This window comes from Athene noctua, chromosome 19 (assembly GCF_965140245.1).
Source record: "Athene noctua chromosome 19, bAthNoc1.hap1.1, whole genome shotgun sequence".
NCBI classification, from domain to species: Eukaryota; Metazoa; Chordata; class Aves; order Strigiformes; family Strigidae; genus Athene; species Athene noctua.
In genome coordinates this window covers 4,195,433-4,218,578 of record NC_134055.1, presented here as the reverse complement: position 1 = coordinate 4,218,578, position 23,146 = coordinate 4,195,433, and the positions used below count along the sequence as shown (strand labels likewise).

The 23,146-nt window shown below is 51.0% G+C and overlaps 2 protein-coding genes across 4 annotated transcripts in view; one reads left to right on the top strand and one right to left on the bottom strand.

Moving 5' to 3' along the window:
- Window positions 1–148: 148 nt before the first annotated feature.
- Window positions 149–7,476, bottom strand: TLCD3A (TLC domain containing 3A). Of its 3 annotated transcripts, XM_074922567.1 has the most exons (6): window positions 7,256–7,476; window positions 6,778–6,861; window positions 4,518–4,731; window positions 4,249–4,344; window positions 3,649–3,762; window positions 149–3,567 (listed from the first exon to the last, which is right to left on the bottom strand). In XM_074922567.1, exons 1-6 carry the CDS (start codon window positions 7,375–7,377, stop codon window positions 3,493–3,495), a joined length of 705 nt encoding a protein of 234 aa, XP_074778668.1. In that variant the 5' UTR covers window positions 7,378–7,476; the 3' UTR covers window positions 149–3,492. The 3 variants fall into 3 exon arrangements, with proteins under 3 accessions (XP_074778668.1, XP_074778667.1, XP_074778665.1); XM_074922566.1 differs by having other exon boundaries at window positions 149–3,762; XM_074922564.1 differs by lacking the exon at window positions 149–3,567 and having other exon boundaries at window positions 3,644–4,344.
- Window positions 7,477–7,623: 147 nt separating this feature from the next.
- VPS53 (VPS53 subunit of GARP complex) overlaps window positions 7,624–23,146 on the top strand; it is a 67,970-nt gene continuing 52,447 nt past the window's right edge. Inside the window, exons 1-4 of the mRNA XM_074922948.1 lie at window positions 7,624–7,731; window positions 10,509–10,589; window positions 11,529–11,578; window positions 12,389–12,455. Coding sequence (XP_074779049.1) covers window positions 7,648–7,731; window positions 10,509–10,589; window positions 11,529–11,578; window positions 12,389–12,455 — 282 coding nt within the window. The 5' untranslated portion in view covers window positions 7,624–7,647. The remainder of the gene's footprint in view (window positions 7,732–10,508; window positions 10,590–11,528; window positions 11,579–12,388; window positions 12,456–23,146) is intronic.

Sequence of the window (23,146 nt, the reverse complement as noted above, 5' to 3'; positions counted from 1 at the left end):
TTTTCTTCCTGCTGTGTTTTCTTTCAACCTGTCTAAGCAGTGAAGGGGCTGTGTAAAGATGGGTAGGAACAACCACTCTCTAATTTCCCAGCAGGAGTAGCTGCAGACACAGCTGTTCCCGGGGTGAGCTGCGGGTCCCCTGACTCCAGCCTTGCCTGCTGGCAGTCTGGATTTATACAGAGAGCCCATCAGCCTCCAGCATCAGGGAAATCAGTTCCCTCTGGCTCCCCTGTTGCCAGCCCTCTCCTAGTCCCAAGTGGGTAGCTGGGTTTGCCACGTGCTGCTGGAGGCCAGGAAGTGAGGTGGGTGAGTTCAGGACAGGCAGGAACCTTGGGGAATATGTGTGTGTGTTGCTTCCCCCCAGAGGTGGGGGTGCAGTGGTAACTCCATGTATTAACACCCCAAGTCCAGAAATGTGCAGCATGTGGGAGAGACTGCCAGTGGTGTAACTCAGAAAATAAATCTTTATTGGTCTCCTGATAGTAAACGGGGCAGTGTTAGTGCAAACTGAGATGCCTTGTTGGCCACTTTTTTTTTTTGGTCCTTACATAAGGCACATTATTTGCAATGAAAACAGCAAGATACAAACACCGGTATCGGGTTGCGAGTGGTTCCTAACATCAGCTGGTGGTGATTGTTAGTGTAACAGTTGTGTTTCTGCAATAACTGACCTTATCTTGGAAGAGGCCCATGAACTCCCGAAGAACTGGGAGACACAGCCCCACTCGCTGCTGCAGGGGAAGTGGAAGATTTGGGGGGAACTCCGTCCCCAGCAGGTGACTGAGGTGACCCGCAGCCAGTAGATGTGGCACCTCTGGGGACAGCTTGAAGGCAGAGGGTGTCAGTGCCCCACAGCCCCGGGGATCCCTGGTTCCAGACCCACACGTGTCGGTGGGCCATGTGGGATCACAAGAAAACCACCTGGGCTCTCCAGATCTTCAATTCCCACAGAAATGGGCCTTTTTAGATCGAGGAGGATCTGGCGGTTGCTTCCAGCAGTTGTCAGAGCATCCCTGGGGAGTTGCTGGCCTGGGCAGTGCCAGAACACTGGGCATGGGGACCATGATGGGGACTCATGTCCCCCAGCCTCACCTTCTGTGCCACCCACTGCAGCTTCTACTGGGTGTCAGGGAAGAGGAAGCTGTAGAAGCCCCCTTCATCAGCCCCTCTTTGGCCCAACCCGCTGGCATGTATCAGGGGTTGGCTGCAGGAGGAGAGGTGCTGGGAGGTTTAGCAGTTTTCTTCAGCCTCAGCTGCACCTGGGAGATGGGCACCCGTGGGGGTGACCCAGCTCGGGCCGGGGAGCTCCAGGTCCCTGGGAATTGCCTCATCTCTTGGGGAAAACCCTCCCACAGCCCCTCGAGCCCATCGGCAATGGGGATGGCAAAGGAAGGCAATGGGACCAGAGCAGGCCTGTCACTCATGTCAGTTTTATTTTCTTAAAGACAAGAAGAAATTGAAAGCACAGATGCTTTTGGGCAGTTTTGAGCAGCCTTCATCCACCTGGTTGCCATCAGGGCTCAGCCTGTCTCAGGGCCAGCTGCTCCTTGTCCGAGGCCCATCTTGGTGAGAACAGTGTCACCGTGTCCTCCTCGGGGCTGTTGCCAAGGGCCAGTGTGGCTGCAGCCTGGAGTCTCTCTCCCCAGGTCTGGCTGGCCCTCCCGCTGCCCTCACAGCCGGCCCCTCTTGGGTGTTGGGGTGGCCTTTGAGGATTCTGGCCTCTTCTTCCTTAGCTGAAGTGCCAGGAGCCGGGGTGTTACGGCAGGGTCCCTGTGCTGGCTGCATCCGTGGGTACCAACCTGTCAGGGACTGATGCCCAGGCAAAACATCTCTGCCTGGAAGGTCGCCACGTCCTGGCAGGGCAGAGCACCATGCCTGGCCCTGGGGCAGAGAAGACCTCAGCGGCAGGGGGGTCCCATTTGACCCTGTTCGTCCCAAGATCTGACACCCAAACCAGGTCTCCCAGAGCTCAGCTGTTGTTTTTAAACAGAATGAAAGGCACAGAGTGGCTTCAGGTCTCCAGGCACGGGGCAGGGGGGCGATGCTGGGTCTATGCTGGTGTGATACCTGCTGTGGAGCAGGGCCCCCCAGGCAAATGCAGGGGGCTGCAAGGAGGAAGGGGCTGCCCTGGCTCCTGTTGGCTGCAGGGAAGGAACTGAGCTGCTGCCCTCTGACCGGTGCACACCCACAAGGCTCACGAACCCCACGGTGCAGGGAGGGCCGCGACACCTGGACCCATTTTGCTGTGACTGAAGGTGGAAATGGGCTTGAAGGACACAGCTCAGTGCCCTGCTCTGGGGTTTTGGTTCCTCCTGCACTGACCCAGTTCCCTCCTTGGCAGACCTCACCTGGCAGGGCACTGGGCTGGGGCAGGAGGGACGGACTGTGCGACCGGAGCTGGGGCTGTACCGGTACCCAGGGTGCTGCCAGGGCTGCTGGTGTTGGCCGGAGTGGGAGCAGGGCAGGGTGTGCCAGCTGAGCTTTCCAATCCCCACTGTGGGGATGTGGTGTGGATAAAAGCAACTGCAGTTAGGGGAGGGGGTTTGAAAGATGCATCCCCTGCCAACAAAGGGCTCTGTGTGGTGCCCAGAGACAGGGACTCAGCACTCTCCAGTCCCCATCCTGCCCTTCAGCCACGGGTGCTCTGCCCTGACAGCGTTGCACCGAGACAGCGTCACCGTTCCTCTATCCTGGCACAAGCTTCTCGCCCATCCAGCCTGCTGGGGACACCAGAGCCACCCTCCCCAGGGACTGTCACCCACAGACACCAGGTAGTTGTAGTGAAAAGCACCTTTGGGTTAAGTGGAGTCTTACATGAGTCTGAGCCCAGCAGCAGCGCGGGGTAAGAGGCTGAACGCAGATGTAGTGTAGAGGTGGAGTCGGTAAAGGTCAGGAACAGGCTGCGCAGAGCTGTGCCACAGCCCCAGGGCCTGCCTCTGCTCTCAGCAGTAAACCAGAGCCGGAGGGGCGAGTTGGGGCTGCAGCAGGCCTGGCACATGGCCCCCCCATCCCCAGCGCTGCTGTGGGGGGCTGCGCACGCTCCAGCATCGCCTCGGCTGCGGCCTCAGGGCTGCAGGTTCCTTCTGCCTCGCCAAGCTGGGTGCTGGTGTCTGGTGTCAGCCCTGAAAGATGCGGGGCGGGGGGGCCGTTTGTAACAAACCCCTCTCGTGTAACCGTTAGTTGGGTGCCGCAGCGCTGGATCCCAGAAGGAATGTTGTGCTTACGGGCAGATCTCCTCGCTGGCTCCTGCCCCGGCTCCCAGGGGTGGGAGGATACACGGCACGGGAGCGGCGTGGGGAGGAAGCCCTCCTAGCCCAAGGCTGGCACTGCCGGGCACGGCGATGGGAACGGTGAGGCTGCTTCCAGCTAACCCAGCCCGGTGGCATCGCTGCTGCCGCTCTGCTCCCGCGCTGGCAGTGAGGGCGGAGGAGCCGGGGGGGCAGGGGGACTGACCCTTTTCCAGCCCCCGTGCTGGGCTGCCACGGCCAGGCGTTATCTGCTTTTGTCGGCAGGCGAGCCACCGTAGAGTCGGGCGGCTTTACGGCAGATGAGCCTGAACCAGTAGAGCTGTGGGGCGATGAGGGAGGCGTTGGCGATGTTGCAGTGCAGGGGGATGCGGAAAGGCACCATGTAAATGGGGATTCCCACCTGCCTGGCGTAGGCCGCGTACATGAAGGGGAAGAGGAGAATCCGGCAGAGGAAGAAGGTCACCAGGATGAGGATCCCGTTCACCTTGTGCAGGAGGGTGTCCTGCATTTTGAGCTGGGGAAGGAAGAAGGTGAACAGGGGGTGAGCAGCACCCTTATCGCTCCCCTGGGCACTGACTGTGCTGGGAGCATGGGGATGAGCACCCAGGAGGTAGGGATGAGGGGAGGAATTCTGGAGGGAGCAGGAAAGTGGGGTGGGAAGGGATGGAGGAGGGTAGGGAGAAGGGAAGTGTCAGGGGCAGAGGGCTGGGGCAGGAGGGAGCGTGGTGCAGGGGGAGGTACCGACAGGAGGGGGCAGCACCAGGACACAGCACGGTTCGGGGATGCCACTGGGCATGCTGCTTACTGGGGGAAAGGGATGGGAAGCTAACAGGAGGCAGGAAGGAAGGCAGCACTGGTGGGGAGCTCGGGGCAGCTGTGGGGCTGCCCCGCTTTGAGACCCCCTGAACAGGGGCTGATGGAGAAGGGCAGCCTGCGGCAGGGAAAGGGTATGAACTACTGCGGGGTCCCCAGAGCTGAGCCCTGTGACCCCCTCACCTACCTGCACGAGGATTTTGCCCAGCGATACAAAAGGGGTGCTCAGCTCTGCTATGAAGATGCAGCCCACAAAGAAGTCCCCCAGCTCTCCCCTGAAGTGCTGCAAAGAAAGCCAGCGGTGAACCCTCGAGAGGTGGCCGGGAGCCACCCCTGAGCATCCACAGGGGGTCACGGGCTCCTGACCAGCAGAGATGCTTTGCCAGACACAAGCCCTTGTAGCTACATGGGGCTCCTCACGGGCCAGGTTTCACAGCAGTTGTGCCCAGCCCTTACCTGGGTGACGGGGGTGAGCACAATGAGGATGAAGAGGTGGTGGGTCACCATCAGCCGCTCCTGCAGGAGGAAGCTCCGCACGCTGGCCAGCGAGTGCTTCGTCTCTGCGACTCCCCTCTCCAGGCTCTTGTGCCAGTGGCAGAGGTACATGACGTAAATGTCGTAGGTCATGTAGGGAACGAGGACCCAGATGTACTCTACAGCCAGCCAGTGCCTGAGGGGGAGGCAGCACACGCAGAGGCATCACAACGGCTCTGAGCACCTCACGGTGTTCTAGAAGCCAGAAGAGAGTCTCTAGGTCAGAAACGGAAGGAGCGGATTTTGAAGCTGATGGTAAGCTGAGAGGTGTTCACATTTAACTTGGTTTGGCTCGCCAGAGAAAAGGCACCTGGTACGGGCAGAGGACGCCTCCTCGGCGCTGCTGCCGCTTTGTGCTTGGCTGTGCCGGGCACCGGGCTCAGCCCAGCCGAGCGCAAACACGGCGCTGACGGGAGGATCTTGATTAGCCCCGCAGGCAGGTGTGTGCCCTGCGGGCTGGGGGCACAGCACTGCTCAGAATTCAGCACCAATCCCACACCTTTGCAGCAGGTAATCTTCTCCCCTAAGCCCTGGGACACCCAGAGCTGATGCTTGGTAGGAGAAAAGCTCCAAAACTGTGTCTTTTCTGGCTGCCTAACCCAGGGAGTGCTCAGAAGGCACCTGGAGACCTGGGAGTTATTTAAAGATGCCAGGTCTGGACTTTGGAGAGTGAAGTGCAGAATATTTAATATAGGCAATAAACACCCGCAAGACATTTTTCTGTTGGGAAATAATTGCAGGCAGCTGCCTGTTCCCAAAGCAGGTCATAATTCCAGTTGCACAATCCAGGCAGCTGCAAGCCTTGCTCTGCAGGGACACCAGGCTCCTTAAAAAGTCCTGAGTGAAATCACACTGATAAAAAAAACACCAAACCACAAAGAAAAAACTACCACCCTCTGCTGCGGCTTAAAGAAAGGTAGCTTGGGGCCTAAATAAATCCACTCATGCTGTCCTGCCATCTCAAGAAAAATGTTGTTGTCCGTGTTCCTATTTTGGTAGGAAGATGTAAGTAACGTAAAGCAGGGAGGGGAAGTGGCCAGCTATTGTGTTTGCAAAACTTGCCCAGGGCTTTGGAGGGCAATTATAGTGCCAGCAATAGAATGATTGTCTGCCTGTGTAAATAAATTGGCAAATTTTACTGCAACCTTTGTGATGCTTCCTGGCTTTCGGTCTTGCTGTCATTCTCCAAGGCCTTCCCTGCTGAGCACTGGGCTGTATTTCCTCCAGATTCAAAGAAAATCAAGGTCTCTGGCCACAAAGTGTTTGCATGGAGCTGCTGGCCGGGAGAACACACAGCTCCGGGGAGAAGGAGGGCTGCTGGCAGCACCTTCCATCCACAGGGGTCTGGGATCTAGCATCTACCCTATCCATAGAGCAGATACTTTATTTAAGAGCAAAAAGGGTAACTTCTTAGACTGTCTGGGTTGAATGGGACTGAGCAATTCAGATAGATCTCACTATCTAGAGCAAGACAGGACATTTCACATGACTGTATTGAAGGCAAGTCTGCAATGGCTGAGAGGGCAGCCCTCCCTAAAATTTACCCTAAAATGTGGTGTGCGATGGTCAAATTCCAGCTCAGCATAATTATATTCTTCCCTCCCACAATTTTTCTCTGCTATTCTGGATAATAGCTCTGTTTTTGAGTCTTCTGACACAGATTGTGCTATCACTCCTGCCAAAAGCCACTTCTGGGGCAGTTTATCTCGGAGCATCGAGGACAAGGCAATGTGATTTTCCTTCAGAGCAAACTCCATCCTGATTTTCTTGTTTCTGGACTCCTTCAGAATCCATTTGGCATGAAGAAGGCAATACACCTCTAATATCAGTTCTCACTAGGTCGGCTTGACTTGTCAACAATTTCAGCTTCCAGCAAGGACACTCCCTACCCCGTTAGGAGTGATGATGTCTTTGTTTTTTTGCTCAGCTACGGGCCCATGTTACAGCCCACCGTGCTGGCAGAGCAGCCCCAGGTCTCAGCAAGCCAGCGCCTTTCGGGGGGCACGTGTGGCCAGCGCATTGCCCAACCCTTAACCCAAAGCGGAGGAAAAAGGAACGTGAAGCTGTTTTTCCTCTCTCCTTTGTACATGCAAGCCTTTGGCATAAAACCCTCCGGCCACGAGCTGGTGGGGCGCAGCCCCTGTGGGCTCCTGGGGGGACAGCGAGGCCGCCGGACAATTACCTGTCGTGCACCACATCCTTGCAGTTAAGGACAACCGTGATCCCCGATACCGTCGCCATCGTGGCTTGGACTGTCGACACCAACCTGAAACCGAGAGAGAGTGGAAATGGGTCAACCCCAACGTCACCCCAGAAGGGCCGAGGAGCGGGGCCGGCGGCCACGGCGCGGTTGCAGCGGGAGCGCTGCTGGGGCTCAGGACGCCCTTTCCGTGGCACCCCCAGAGCCTCGTCGGGGCGAGGGGGGGGCTCTGCCCCCCGCCCGGGCGTGGGACGAGGCCGGGGTGGCTGTGCCACGGGGCTGCCCCCCCGGGGACACGGCGGGGGGGCGTTTCCAGGTCTCGCCCCTTCCAGCCGCGTGGATCAGCGGCGGCCCTGCCCGGGCAGAGCCGCACCGGGGCATCCCCGCTCCCCCACCGGGTACCCGCCACAACGAGGAGCGGGGGGGGTACGCCGGGGCCTCCCGCCGTTCCCGCCCGTACCTGCCGCTGAGGAGGATGCGGTCCTTGAGGCTCCGTCCCGGGGCGGCCCATCCCAGCAACCGGATGCCGAGGGCGAAGAGCCCCGGGAAGAAGGCGGAGGCGAGGGCCAGCGTCCGCCACATGGGGACGGCCGCCGCCGCGCTGTCAACAGCGGGGCCGGGCGGCGGGAGGGCCCGGCTCGGCGCGGCTCGGCTCGGCTCGGCTCGGCCAGGCTCGGCTCGGCTCGGCCCGGCTCGGCTCGGCCCCGCCGGGCGGCAGGCCCCGCCCCCGCCCGGTGCAAACCCCGCCCCGGGACACCCCGCCCCCGGCAAACCCCGCCCCCGGTGCCGTGTATGTGTGTGTCCGTCCTCCAGCATCCCGGCGTGCCGCGCGGCCCGGAAGTGGCGGCCGCCATGGAGGAGGACGAGCCGGAGCTGGCGGCCGGGCTGGAGGCGGCGCTGGAGCTGGCCCCCGCCGTGCAGGCCGCCATCGAGCAGGTGCGCCGGGGCGGCCTGCCGCGGGGACGGGCGGGGCGGGCCCGACCCCTCCGGTGAGGGGCCGGTGTGGGCGCGGCCCGGTGCCGGCTGTGTGAGGGCCCCGGGCTGGCGGTGTCCCCCGGTTTGCTCCGGGCCTCCCGCTGCCGGGCCCCGGAAAGCCCCGAGCTGACCGTGCTGGGGGCGGATGCGCCCTCCCTGTCTGGCGTGGGGGGAACGAGTCCCTTTGCCGCCCCGAGGTGTCCCGGGGCTGAGCTGGCCGCCGGCCCGGGCCGCGTTAGTGCTGGGGGGTCGTCGCCTTCCCCCGCCACGCAGGGGCCGGTCCTGCGGTTGGGCCGCAGCCGAGCGTCTCCCATTAATCGCTTCCCCATCTCTGGTGGCCGCAGGGCACTGGCTGTTTTCTGTCTTTAACTCAACATTGTCACTGGCTCTGTAAAAGCCTCTTAATGGAGTCAAGCGGGCTGTGGCTCGGTTGGAGTCAGGATAATCTAAATGCCGTGGCTGCATTTCTGTGATCGATATGTTCCAGCCCGAGTCCTCCAGTGTTCCCTGAAAGCCTCTGTGGTGCTGGGAGCCCAACAAAACTCCACAAGCACTCAGGGTGAAATCATCTGTCTGGTGGAGTCTGTGAGCGAGCTGGTGCTGACTTCAGCCACCCCGTCAGCCCAAAGAGCTCTTTCTTATAGTAGAAGGCTGTGGTCAGCAACAGGAACTGTCTCTCAAAGTATCACTCAAATGTTTCCTCACTTTCTTGAGTGTTGGGGCTTGCAGATGGCTTTTGGTGTTTCTCCTCAAAACTAGGGTGGACCATGGTAGGTGGGGCAGTATCTCAGCTGAGCCCAGCACCAGAAGGTGAGGAGGGTCATGCAGTTTCTCTGTGGGTGCTGGGCCAGCTTTGGAATATTATTGTTCCAAAGAAAGAGATGCCCCAGGTACTCTGTCTTGGCATGAGGTTGGCACACCTGGCAGTAAACCATTAAGTAATTTTTGCTGAAATCTTGCAAATTGCTAAAATAATTGCCACCTTTTACCTGGAACTAGCCCAGAAAAAAGAATCCTCTGAGCTTTATAGAGCCTGTATGTTTGAAAGCCAGAGAAGCCTGGTGTGACTTCTAACATTGTACAACTAAAGAAAGTTACCTAATGACATTTTCATCAAGCACAAAACATCTCTTCAAGGTAAAACATGTCTTTTAGAGACAGTCTTGACTTGGGAGTTTGAGCAGTGGAGAATCCACCACATCCGTAGCTGAATTATTTTAATGGATGGTAAGGCTATAGGCAGATATTCACGTCCCGAACAAGGGGAGATGTTCAGGATGATGCTGCCTCCTCCCTTCCCTCAATTCCTTACTGGCACTTCCCAACCCAATAATCCTGTGGTTCATTTGAGTGTTCCTTAATTAGCTTTGGGCAAAACCTACCAGGTTCTGGTTGAATGAGCAGAACTGGCTCAGCTGACTTCTGCCTGGAGCAGGGCAGGGAGCACACCCAGCTGGGTGCCCCACCAAACACTGGGTGTTCATCTCTGCTTAATGGGTTGTGACAAAGACCCAGGAGTAGCAACCGGGTGCAGCTGCCTGCAGCGTTGATCTCTATCAGCACTTTGAGTGGAGGTTCCTGAGTGAGCCTTTATCTGCTATCCTGCCCCTTGCTTCAGCTGCGCTTAGTGCTTGTTGCGGTGGGGTTAATTGGACCTGCAGGAGTTGTGAGCCCGGAGCAGGACAGGCTGGTTGTGATACTGCAGCTGCACCCATGAGATGGGCCAATGTCAGAGCATCTTCCTCACTCGGGCACGACCTCAGGCATGTTTCACTGCTCCCTGCTTCTTCCTGGCCACGGGAGTAATGTTGGGAAAGCTGCCAAAGAGGCCTGTTTCAGGGAGAATGTGCTTTTATTTAAGTAGTCTCCCCAAACCACTGCTTTTATGCTGCAGAAATGTGTAAAACAGTGTAAATGCTGCATGTACCCAGTTAATGCAGGTTTCTGTGAAGGCTTTCAGTGACCAGGATGATCTGCGGGGTGAGCTACACATTTGCTAGGCTCAGTTTGGACCGCGAGCTGATGGCTGTATAAATGTGGAATGAATACGGTAGCAGAGGAGGGAAAGCAGCATATTTTAGTCTGTGGGAACAAAAAGCAAAGCCTGGCAGCCGCATTTGTATTGTTTGAGCTACTTCTGAGGAGAGATGAAATCTGTTTGCACCACAGCTGTTCTTTTCCCTTTCCCGTGGGTAGGAGTAATCATTCAGCAGATTCTGTTTCTCCATGTTTTTCACGTGAAAGTGGCAAACCCAAGTCTCCCGAGAACTTGTACAACCATTTCTTAATTCATCATGTTTCCTATTACACAGCTGTGGAAAGCAACTCCTCCATCTCTCACCGCAGGGCTGTGCAGAGTCCCGGCAGAGAGAAGGGCGATACCTCAGTGCAGGGGTTCGTTTACAGACAGTGGCAAAAGCATCCCAGTGGTTTGGGATGCATAATTAATGGCTCGTGTGTCTCGGGAATTCCTTGCACGTGATCGGTTGTGCTGGGGCTGTCTCTGGAAGCCCACGTGTCTATTATCTGTGTTTACCCACGCTGATACCCACAGGAATTTGAATAGATCAGAGACCTGCAGAGCTTGTGGTGCTCGACTCCTGCACAGAGGCCTCACTGCTCTCTGTGCACTCTTGTTGGGACAATGCTGTGAAACATTGCTCAGAAGTAGTAGATGCTGTGTAAAGTTACAGAAATTAAGTGATGGATTTTTGATTTGTTTTCCTCCCTCTCTTCAGGTATTTCCAAGCCAAGATCCACTGGACAGAGCAGATTTCAATGCTGTGGAGTATATCAATACTCTCTTTCCCACTGAGCAAGTAAGTCACGCTCTCAGCATGAGGGGTAACCTGATAGTAAATGGCTGAGGGTGTGTTTAAACCTGTACCCAAGCTCCTTCTTTTAAACAGCAGCATGGGTAGTAGGGCTACAAGAATAATCACTTCTTAAATTTGCGTCTCATGAGATTTTGCTGTCATTATGGCGTTTCTTTTCCCCCAAAATGCTTGCTGCAGTAAAAGTCCTGCTTTGTTCTATAGAAATAAATTAGTTTTCTATATAGAGGTTTCTCTGGCAGTAAATTTGCTAACTTGCTGTGCTTTAATCATTGGTGAATCCTCAGGGGTTTCAGCGAAATAAGGCAGGTGTTGCCTGTGGAATGTCACTGGAAAGTTGTCTGTGTTTGAAACCTATTGTTTCTTTTGAGATTTAAAGAATGAGATTCCTATGGGCTCATATCCCTACTTTGTCTTCCCCTCATCACCCCCAGGGACAGTTTTGGACTAATCTATTGCAAAAAGGAGGTGTTTCTGCAGCTGAAGGTTGGGTTGTGAGCCAGCTTCAATGTTTACCATGTTTAAGATCTGCTGCAGCACCAGCTTCTTTCTAACTTTTGGCTGTTTCTGGTTAGTTTGCTGGTGGTGCTGGCTTGATTTTTTTTTCCCTTTGCCAGCAGTGGAGAGCTGTTTCCCCTGCAGTGCCCCCATACAGGCCTCCTCCACCCCGAGTGTCTGGGCTCTGCGGGAGGGTCTCTGCCCCAGGAAGGCCAAGGCTCTGTCCCTGTTGCCTGTGGGAGGTCACTGTCACTACAGCGTTTCAGGGGCAATTCTGTGTGTCTCTGTTTCTCCATCTCTAGAACAAAGTTTTTCTCTCCTCTTTGTGAAGTGTCACACATGGGAAAGTGTTAGGTATCACAGCTGATGTGTATCAGCGGCAAAAGGTTCCCTGTTTCACTTCTCTTTCTTTTTTTCATGTTGTAGTCTTTGGCAAACATCGATGAAGTGGTGAACAAAATCAGATTGAAAATAAGGTAAATATTTCTTCATTTCATTGCATCTCAGGTGGCAGGCAGTCTGGTTGTCACCGAGGCTTCATAAATACATCCTTTGCGCTATCGCCAGTATCTTAAAAGATGTGAATAGTGTCAGTCTCGAGTCCAGTAGTAGGACAGAGAGGAGAATGGCTCCCTTTAATTATAATTATTTTTTATACTTTGCCCCTATTGTCTAATATGTGCCTTTCAGGTTATTTTAGCTGATGGATTTCAAAGTAGAGTTTTGAAGAAACAATGAAGTAAGAATCAACGAATACCAAATTTTAGTACAGTCTGAAGGCTGAGAGAACAAACTACCCAGAAGATTTGGTTGCTGAAAATTTATTATTTGTGAGGTCAAAATAGCAATTGTAAAATCTCTCGGGTTTTTTTTAATTGTCATTATTGATACTAAAAGTACAAAATCAATACAAATGTGCAGGAAATACTTACATTTTCTGTGTAGCCTGGCATTGCCAACCTTTACCAAATGATTGAGACAACGCTTTAACATGTGGAAAGTAGAAATGAAAGCAGAGAAGGGAAAATGGACAATATTGCTTAAGGGAAGAGAAATGCAAGAAGCCCCGATTAAATTAAGAAATTAATTTTTGGTTTTGCATCAGGAGTTTTAAATCATGTAAGATAGTGATGTCCTACGGAGAGAGGGGGGAAAAAAAAGGTGAGTTTAGCATTGGTAGCATCAGCATTTTATTTTAAATCCATTCTGTAGCTCTTAAGGATCTCACGGCTGTTTGGGTCGGACGCGTAGAGAATGAGTTTGACATTACAGATTCTTTTCTCCAGGAGGTTGGATGACAACATCCGAACAGTAGTGAGAGGACAGACCAACGTGGGACAGGATGGCCGCCAGGTACGTGTGTCTCATTTCCAGTAAAACCAATAGAGGTTCTCCTCTTGCCATGCTGAAGTGAGAAGCAGCTCTGGTGGGCAGAAACTTGTGCCTGTCGTTAGGGAGGTGTTTCTGCTCCCTCTGACACTTAACAGTTTGGTGAGCTGAACAGCTGTTTTAACCTGCTGTCTGGTCACCCTCCAAAGGGAAGGGAATGAGAAATCAATATAAAAATCAAAAGCAAAACCAGGAGGCTTGCGTTTGTGCCAATCTGAAGCTAATGATAAAACAAACAGGGTTAAACGGGTACAAGCCCATTTGCTGCTGAGTAAGGATCCATAAAAGGCTATTTAGCCTTTATTAGTATCCTGAGCTGCTAGGGACTGAGCCTGCTGACTGGCTGCCTGTCCATCCCGCACGTCTTATTTAGCTGTCAGGTTTTCTTTTGTCTGTTGCTTGACAGAAGTGTTTGCTGGGAGTGCAGCTCTGAGCAGCACGCCGTGTTTGTGAATGCTGAGCCTGGGCCACCTGATTTTGAGGTGTTGCCCCTGTGTCTGTTCTGTTTTGGACCAGGAGGATTACTGCCCTGAATTGTCAGTCATGCTGCTTTTCTCAGTGTCAACACTGACTCATCTTTTTAACACTAGATTTAAGACTAGTTTGCTGGGGTGGGGTAGTCATCTCCTCACCAGCACTGGCTGTGTTTTCTACTTCTTGCTGCAGTAGCCATTGGTGTATATTTTTAATCTCTCTAATTTCTCTGCCACAGAGTCTGTGGCCTTTAGCAAATTATTCAACTTATCTGTGCCTTTGTATTGCTTTCATAAAAATGTCAGATGCTTACCTCTCCTAGCAGAACTAGTTTTAAGCTTGCAGGATTGCCTGAATACTACTGTTAAACTGGGGACATGCTTGGGATGTGGCATACCTGGGAGTGGTGCTGCCTGTAATCACTGTGCAGGGATGAGACAAGAAATCAAGTGGGAAGGCAACTGCAGAAATTGAGGAGGGAGTGGAAGCTAGTGCAGTACTTACAGAGTTTGGATATGATTGGGAAGCTGGTGATGTTGTAGCCTTTTGGACCCATTCAAGGTGACAAATTCAAATTCTCAGCTGCGCCTGAGAATTGCCCCGAGTGCCTCAGGACTTGCAGGTCCCAAGGATGAACGTGGTGTGGGATGAACAAGGTCAGCTGTGCTTGCAGGATAACAAAAGTGTCTCTGTGCTGTGGAGATTCAGTGAGCTTTGTTTAGAGCTTTGTCTTTTGTCTGTGCTTTCTCACTTCTTAATCCCTCTGAAGTTCTCCCAAGCGTGTCCAGACTGACACGGGCAGCACCCTGCTCTGAGGTGCTGGGGAGGCAGATCCATCTGTGCTGCCTTTCGTTTAGTTTGGTTGTAAAGGAACCAGTTAAACTCCTGTCCAAGTAAAAACCTTCAAACATGCACGTGTGTGTGGCATGACTCTGCAGGGCATTGTTCAAGTGGCCTGGAGCAGCAGTTCATCACAAATATCCCTATATTTAGCTGTGAATTTTCCCATTTTCCCTCATTTTGCTGCTTTGCAAGGTAGCAGCAGCGGACTTTAAGGCAGATGTCAGAGCTGGCAGTTGCACAGACTGCATCACCTAAGGCCACACAGTCTCTTAACGGTTGTTTCTTACTTTAAGAGATTCTAACAAATACTGAAACCACTCAGTTATGGAAAGTGTTAGTTCGCTGGTAAGAAAAAATCTGTTTGAATCTAAAATGCTGTGAGCTTTTTCCTTTCTGTGTTTTTAATCCACACCTGCCCTTTCATGCTTGTATGTGGATTTCGTCTGTGAATCACTGGAACCAGACTGCCTGAGCAACAGGACGTGGCTGGGTCTTGATGTTTAAAGCAGTAAAGGAGCATCAGCAAGCTCAGACCTGGCACGTTAGCTGGTCAGAGGGACGCGCAGTGTAAGGGGTCATCTGGCAGCGCTGGGGAGTGCTTGAATTGCATTTCAGTTTGAGATGAAATTTTATATTTGTCTCCCCAGAACCAGAGGAAACCTAGAAGAAACATTTGCTGTTCCTATCACCCCCCGTGCTGCTTTCTTTGAGCATATCTTGTGTGCTAGCTGGGGGAGTGAGGCAGCTTTTTGCACATGACCACCCTGCTGATACCCGATTGTGGGGGCGAAAACCTTGCTTTTCAGCTTCAGCCACCAGTTCCCATGCCAAAGAATGCCTTTGTTTTACCAGTGCATTCTCAGTGGAATCAAGGACGCTTAGAAATGTTAACTTTTTATAGAACAAGAGGCCTGGCTTCTCCTGCTTGGAGAGAAAGGGTTTGATTTTCCAGTGTATGGTAAGACATTGTTTTGAAACAACTGAAAGCAAGGTGCCTTTAAGACAAGTCAGCACTCTGCTAGGAAGGGAGTCAGTGCTACTGAAGAGGGCTTTTTTCTTTCTTTACTTTTTCTGGTAGTAGTTTGTAGTTTGGTCCCACAATAAAATTAGGTTCTACTGATCTTCTATTCTTATTAAATTTGTAGGAGATTTGTATCCTCAAGACAAATTATTTCCTTGCAAAATTTGATTGAAGTATACACATGAATAGATAATATCATCCTGTGAACTTCTCCCTGAGGAAGCCTAGGCTGAAGATCGTTATTACGTCTTATCATAGTAACCACAACTGCAAACCACCCTTGATTAATTAAGAAACAGTTGGCAACCAGCTTGTGCAATAGGTTTGAAACAAAGCTTAGAACCAACCGCAGTGAAAAGTTGAACCTTTTCCCATTTATAACACTTTCTTCCCGTGTGGGATGCCTGTAGCCTGCGGTGTGCAGTACTTGCATCAGACTAGCTTTTGAAAAAGCAATTATTGTCTTCTGACTGACTTCCATCCCTTGACACACTGAGACCCGAGAGGAACGATGCAGTCTGTCGTGTCCTTGAAAGTGTGTGCTGTAGATAAAAATGCATGTGAATGCTGATGTTGTAGCTGCTTGAATTTCAGTGGGAGCTCAGGATCCTGTGTGTTTATTGCAAGACTGGACCTGGCAGGTGTTGTGCAAAAGCCTCTTTCCTTCAGTCACGGTGTCTTAACGACTCGTGGTACAAACTATAATCAACATTTGCCAGAATTGCCTGACTGCATGGTGTCAGAGTGAGAGGAGCCATTCGTGTCTGGAGAGTAAATAAGTTTCCCTAAACATCTTTTCAATCTCTGACTTCCTTCCAAAGGAAACGTAAACCTCAGATGCAGTGGTAGAAGAAAAAATAAATAATTCTGTTTAAGTCAAAGGAAGCCAGGAGGGTGTCCCCCGCTGAGCCCCTGCTCTCAGTTGTCCGTGTTCGCTGTGCCCTGCCCGCCTCAGGTTAGTGTGGGGAGGCAGAGCTGCCCGCACGCGCGGTCGCCATCCCTACTGCCCTTGCAGGTGAGGGAGCACCGTGTGCTGTGGGTGCAGAAGCTGATTCTTTGGCTTTCCCACCTCCCGTCAGCCTTAACTGCCAAACGTGGGGTTGGGAATCTCATGTAGACCATTGGTTCAAATCACCAGGACCTGGCACCTGCCACAGACCCATCTAATTTCTTTTTTTGGTAGCGTGTTGGAGGCCACTGATACCAGGGAAGATCCTAGAAGACAAGCTAAGGGTATTCAGCCTTTAACAGCTTGCTTTCTCTTTGGGGAAGGGATCATTTACCACCGGAGCCCAGCAAAGCAATTTTCCCTCTGGTGTGGAGCCTTGTGGAGAGCTGCACCTTTGCAGCCGTCCAGGAGAGGGGAGCCCAGCCTCGGTTTTGAGACTAGGGCGACGTTTTACTGATCGTTGATGGCGAGGGAGTGCTGCCAGCGGAGACGTGTCTGAATAGTGCTGCATGTTATTCTCCCAGTTAGAGCAATCTAAACCCCCATCGGACCCAGTGGGGAGTACGTAGTATGCAGCTATGGGAATGTGCTCTCCGTGCTCCTTAAGGAAGAGGAGACCCTGAGGATAGCAAGTTCAAAAATTGCAGATCCAGCCTCTGTACTCCCTGTGATCGAGTCTCCTGTCCTGCCTGACTGGCAATCTGACAGTGGTAATGTTGGGGTGAACACCTCTGTGCCCTGCCTGGGTGCTGAGATGGTTGAGCAGGTCTTTGAAGTGAATTGTAGGTATGAGAGGGATGTAAGAGCAGCTTTTTATAGTCAGTCTTTAACTTCTAAACTGTTTCCCAAATAGTCTTGATCACATACACGTGTTCATATAAAATAGTATCTAGGTGTCTGAAAAAGCAGATTCTGAATCTAAAAATAAAGTCAACCAAGTAGATGTGGCCCCAAAAGAGTTATTGAAGCAGCTCTAAAGACAGGAATGCTCCCTTCTCCACAAAGCGTAACGTTTCCCAGTTCAAAGCATCTGCCTTTTTGAAATTTTGCCCTAGAATTTCCTCCAAATGCAAAAGCCTTAAAATAGTCTGGCTCATTTGGCTTCCCCTTCCTGGTGCGATATTTCAGTAAAATCTGTAGACAATACCATGAACCTCAGAAATTATCTCACTAATGATCCTTTTATGGGAGGAAACAACAGTTGTGGGTGGAACATTCCTCTGCAGGGCGTAACAAAATTTTCCTTGGGAGTCCCAGACTTGGGCTGTTTCGGCTGCCTTGGGAGAGGCTGGGAGTGCAGGAACTGCCGTGGTTCAGTTGTAACAATACGCGCTTCAAGCTGCGCCTGCTGTTTCTGGGGAGCCAGTGCTATCCGAATTTTCCGCTCTAAGGTTTTTCTCAAAGCTGCTGCTGAACTGGAGTCTGGGCTGACCTTGCCAAGAGCTGCAGTCCAGTTGTGGCATAATTTCCTCTCTGCCCTAGGGTGTAGTATAAAAAGTTCCCATAGATTTTTCCACTGAGTGTTTAACGCACCCCGTGCGGTTTTATTTGTCGCTCTTTCGTTGTGTTTATTGCTAAACCTTATGCGTGGACTAGCTGTAATTTTTTTGACAGTTGCTGACATGCCTTTACTGGTTGTTTGGCTGAAGCTGCTTCACCTGTCAGTCTGTTGTCCTTGTAATAAAGTATTCTCTGTGTCTGCAGTCTAGTTTAACCCTGGACGCTATCTGTGCAACCAGGATGGGGGTGCTCAGGTCAGTAAAGGTGAGGCAGCTTCATACAAAATCCATTTTGGAAGAAACTGAGAATTCCAGAGGAATCCCAAGATCCTCAATGGATTTGTGGCTTTATAGTTTGAATCTAAAAAAAATAAACTTCTTTCTGTTCTCTCTGGTCCATCTTACCCTTCCTGCCGTGTGCACACACATGTGTAAAGTAGGTGACTGAAACTGAATGAGTAGAGACTGTGTTTTAAAGAAAAGCTTGGCTTATCGCTTAGTATCTCCTACTATATTATGATCTGGTTCAGTTAGTGCTAGAACAAAGATAAGTGTCAATGAGAAGAGAAAAAGGATGTTTTCTGGTCTGGGGAAAACCTTGTGTATTTCTCATGGCTGAAGATATGGGTTGATAACTTGGTTTGCTTTGGTTGGCTCCTGCTTCTTTGCTCCGTGAGAACAGTAATTTTTATTTTTTTTTTTTTCATAACTACAGCAGTGCAAGAAAAGGGACAGCAGCTGCTGTGCTTAAAGAATACAAATATATCCTTGCTGCCCAGCCTGAACCCAGCACAGCAGTAGACAGTTCAATTAGCCATCCCATCCTTCGGTAACCAGCGCTGTCCTTTCTCGTTGCATGTAAAAATAAACATCTCAGCTCTGCGGCTGTGGGGAGGCTCAGACTGCTGGCCTGGCCCTGCCCTGCGTGTGTGCTGCCCTGTCTGGCAGTGTTTAAGTCTGTGAAAGGAGGAGAATGTGTCTGGCATAGAAAAATGCCCACAGGTTATTGGGTTTGACAAGGTCGTAGATGGAAGTCTGTGAAATAGTTTGTGGGTTTTTTTACTTAGATAGAGATCAGGAAACACTTTGCAGAATCAATATAGGGAGGAAGAAAGGGGTGAAGATGGATGGTGAGCACGGGAGAGTGGTGTGGGTGCTGCATGTGGCAGGAGCAGTGGGCAGTAGGGTACTGCCCTGCCGAGGGGCCATCCCGGCTGCTCGAGTGCCCCTTTAGCTACCGGTGGGTGTCCTGAGCTACGGGTGGTGCCACTGGAGTTGGCAGCTCGTGTCCTCCTCAGCTCTGCAAGTGCTGGGTTACAGGCAGCACCAGCCCGGCAGGCAGGGAGGTGATTTTGTGTCGTTTGCACAAACACACTTAATAAGCAGCACTGTTGCTTCAGCCTCTCTCCTTACCTCCACCTGTTTGTGTGGAGGTGGCTTGTTTGGCTGCAGGTTGTGTTTCACACTAAACCAAGGTAGTCAGTGCTTTCAGATCTACCGCAGGCACTTTTGTCTCATTGTTTTAGTTACTTAAATATATGCTCACTTCCAGACATCAAATTGTGTGCTGCTTTCTTGGCCGCCGTGCCCAGGCTCGGCTCACGTGGTTGGCAGTGATGTGACTCTGCTGCTGGGATAGCACTGACAGCCTTCGCCTGAGCCCTAAGACCAGATGAGGAAAATCACCCTAAGCTTTTAATAACTAATTAAGCCTAAGTCTCTAAAATATTTGTGAGCTTTTTTGTGTCACAATCCCTGATGTTGCAGGCACTGTCTGTCGATTATATTCATTGTCTCCTGCATGGCTAAGCATTATCTCCTGTTTTTTTTGATGAACGGGTCATTATTCTGAAATAGGAACAGACTAGTTTTAGATTTCAATATGTTTTAAGATGGTGAATGGATGAGAGTTAAATATTGTGTCTTAAGCTATGTCATTTTATGTATTGTAAAAAAAGGTCATGCCACAGATTCTGTAAGACTCCAGACGAGTGATTAAAGTCCCATATTATTCATTGGTTACAAAAGAATATTAAACAGAAGTTGAGCTGCCAAAATAAATCAAAAGTGTTTCATTTAGAGTCATTTCCCTAGTGGGTTATGACAGTTGAACAATGTCCTTGCCGTGTAAGAGACCCAGTGAGCTTTTTCTAGCCTCGAACATGTTTATTGAAAAGGCTTTCAGGTGAATGGCATGCCAAGAAGAAATAGCCCTGTTTATTATCCTTCTGGCTACTGGCCATGAGCACTGGCATCTGCAACTGTATGAAGAGGTCAGGCATAACTTTTGCCATCTGCTGCAAAGCCTGGTTCAAGGCAGCAGCGAGTCTGAGCTTGACCTCGCCGTGTGGTTCTGTCCGGGAGGGCGGGCGCAGCCTCTCGCTGTCCCGCAGCCCGGGGCTGGGAGCCGGGTCGCGTGTTGTGCTGGCGGAGGACGCGCTTCCACGCTGGTGGTGTCGAAGGCAGCACAAGCTGCAAAGCGAAACCAGGCTGTTCCACAGCCAGTGGCTCTGATGCCAGCAAAGCGAGAAGCCCAGCCTGAAAATAGAAATCCTGACAACAGGCAGGAGATTTTTTTCTGAATGTAGATCTCATTTTTTTCTTTTCTTTCTCTTTTTTTGTCGTCTCGCATTTTCGGTGCGTAGTAATGTTTATTCCAGCTGTGCTTACAGCAGGTGAACTGTCAGCGTTTCCCCTCAGAAATCCCTACTTGTAGGATTCATGGTATAGTTGGCCATTCCCCCATCTATATTTTGCTTCGAAGGTCTCAACCTGAACATGAATTCATCTTGCAAAATCTGATGCAACTCGAGTGGTCACTAAATGTGCTCCCCACAGAAGTCAAGCGTGGCTCCAAGATTGCAAATACAACTGAAACGCTGCCTGTAGTATGCAAACTTGTCAGCAGACAAATTCACTGGAATCCCTCAGTCACTTACAGACTTCCCAGACAAATTTAAGTGTGCAGCACTCCTGATGAAACCAACACAGGCAGCTGGGTGCTGGAGCAGAGGGTAAGCCAGGAGCGGGTGTGCCTGTGGCAGCCCAGGGCAGTCAGTTCTTTTGTGCTGGAGAAGAGGTGGGTCATGGGCATGGAGAGGTGCAGGAAACAGCTGCATCAGGGTGTAAACAGAAATGATGTGAAGGGTGGAGACTCACAGCTTTGGTATTCTGAAATAAAGAAGAACGATAAGGGAAATAATAAGTGTCAGCATGGAGGAGTTTATACTGCATGATAATAGTGTTTAATGTGTTGGGCTGGGTGTGGGGGAAGGCTGTGGCCGTTCACCTGCTACCGTGGAGCCATGTGATGAAGCTGTAGTAACCCACTGTGGAGCCATGTGATGAAGCTGTAGTAACCCACTGTGGAGCCATGTGATGAAGCTGTAGTAACCCACTGTGGAGCCATGTGATGAAGCTGTAGTAACCCACTGTGGAGCCATGTGATGAAGCTGTAGTAACCCACCTTGAGGCATGAGCATGATGAAGCCAAAGGTTTTGCTGGAAGGTTGTGCAACTCCCACAATTAACGTTTAAATGGCCATGCCACTGTGGTGTAAATTAGATGCATGACTGAAACTCATGTAAAATTACTCACTCAAGCAAGACCGCTAAAACCTCTGTCACTTACAGCACATCACCACCTTTCTTCATGGGGCAGGCACTGGTGTGCAGGGCTGGGCGATGCCATAAAAAATGGCAGCTCAGAAGGGCGTTGGACTAACACAGGAGTGCAGTTTGGGAGTTAAGCTGCAAGGTTTCAACCAGCACAACCTGGAAGTCACCTCTCGCTTCACCCCCTGTGTCTGTTGGTGTTTGTGCAGCTGTTCAGAACATGGGGTTTGATTTCTGAGCACAGTTTGGGGGCTTAAGTGAAGGGGCAGCAGTAGCAGTTTTAAGCTTGGTGCAGTGTTGGACATAATCTGCTTTGTTGATTTAAAGTGTCCTGAGCAGCCTTAGTGGTTAGGATTGGAGCTGATGACACAAAACTCTATTCTTTAGTGACAGTTGTAGTAGTTATGTAGTATTTGATGAACTCCTCGTGTAGAAATCTGCTAAAATCAAAACCAAGGGTGATGAGCCCTTCAGGTTTGTCTGCTCAGGGAAGTGTGCTGGCAGAGCTGTGGTGCAGTGTCATCCTGCTCTGATGGACAAGACCTCTCAGCTTCAGCTGCAGTGGTTTATCCCTAGCTGTAAAACTTAAGAGTCTTCTCTAAAATGAAATTGGACTGAGAATCAAAGTATATTTCCACCCTTTCTCGATCTGGAGGGACTCATTTGTATGAGGTTTTAGTGGCAGAAATTGTTAGGCTGGTCACAGTGTGCAAGGGTTTCTTTGAAATCTCTGCAGCTGAGGCTCCTTGGAGAATTGGGGATGGGAACTTATTTTTAGTCATGGTCTGGATTTTCATCAATCTGGGTTGTAAGTGTGGCAACAAATGAAAGAAGCATTAACGCTCTGTATTCAAGAGTGGAGACTGATCCAGGAGCATTAAATTCTCAGCATCCTGACCACAGCCCAATTTGTAACATTAAAAATACATTTGGATGCTGTGAATTTGGCAGATATGTCAAGTGTCTATAAAATACTTAGCAGAGGGCAACTTTCTGATGTGAGTTATAACATCCAATTGAAATATATATTGGCTAGAATCAAATAAAACTAGCACGTTTCTAGCACAACACCAGTGAGCATATGGAAACCATTGAGGTATTTTAACCATTACTGAGGACAGAACAGTGTTAATTCAGTTAGTCCCCATGCTCAGGGTTTCCCAAGCAAGCAAACTTCCTCTGAAAATTTTCCTCTTTCCCCAGTTCACCATCATTTTGTAGTAACCCACGGGCCTCTCAATTCCTGTTTGCATATTTCCTAGTATTTCAGTATTTGTTTGCACAGGAGTCTTGATAGGATGAATAAAGAGGGATTTAGAAGTCAACACACCCACTGATGAGACACTGCTGCTTGATGGGAGCGATGTGACAGCGCTGTACCTCGGCTGGGGAGGGGAGGAGGAGGCTGTGTCCATCAACAGCAGCTGTGGGGATTTGGAGAGACTGGCTATAATTCACTGCACTGTTTTTTTGGCTTGAATATTGTTGCTAACACTGCTTTTGTGGGTGTTAATGTCAGTCTGGTACTGGAAGTTGCTGGGACGTAACCTTTTAAATGATGCTTCACTTCTAAATCTAATGATTTAGACATGGTCTTGTCCCACCTCTCACTTGGGTTATTTTCTTTCCTCCTTTTGCTGCTTGGAAGATCCCATGTGAAAAGGTGTGACACAAGTGATGATCTGCAGACTGACCTTAGAAGTTGCTTGGGATAATGCCAAGTAAAGCTATATTTTAGGCAGTCTTTTTCTTAGTGATTCATGGTTTAACTCAGCTCCCTATTGTTTTATACTGGTGTGTTTGGATTCTTTTCCTGTTGCATCTCAAGGTGAAGGTTGGAGAGCTTTAGCTGATTCACGTGCTACGTTTTTCCCTTCAGCTTTGGAGAATTTGATGAAAACCCGTGTAGCTCGCTGCCTGCCCAGCTTACCTGGGGTCTGGCTGTGTGCTGCAGAGTTGAGTCTTCCATCTCCCATGTGTGGTTTCTCAGTCCTCTGCATTTCATCTCTGCTAGTAACACAAGAGCAGGGGAGCTTCCACTGCATAAATACAGGCTGGCTGAGAAATGGGGATGGCTAAAAAGACATTGTGATCTTGGACTGGAAGTTCCCCCTGGGTGTTTCCCCCCCCCAAAAAAACGTGTTTTGTGTCCCTGCTTCTGCGGGTGCTGGGGCTGTACCTCCCCAGGTGCTACACACGGAGCTGGGCACTGCCCTGCAGAGGCACCCTGCCAGCCATCACACCGCTGTGCCCT

Excerpts from the sequence above, each read along its gene's own strand:
- TLCD3A (XM_074922564.1), bottom strand. The coding sequence starts at position 7,377 with ATGTGGCGGACGCTGGCCCTCGCCTCCGCCTTCTTCCCGGGGCTCTTC. Across the intron at positions 6,862-7,255 it reads CGCATCCTCCTCAGCGGCAG|GTTGGTGTCGACAGTCCAAG; the intron begins GTACGGGCGGGA and ends TCTCGGTTTCAG. Across the intron at positions 4,732-6,777 it reads AAGGATGTGGTGCACGACAG|GCACTGGCTGGCTGTAGAGT; the intron begins GTAATTGTCCGG and ends CCTCCCCCTCAG.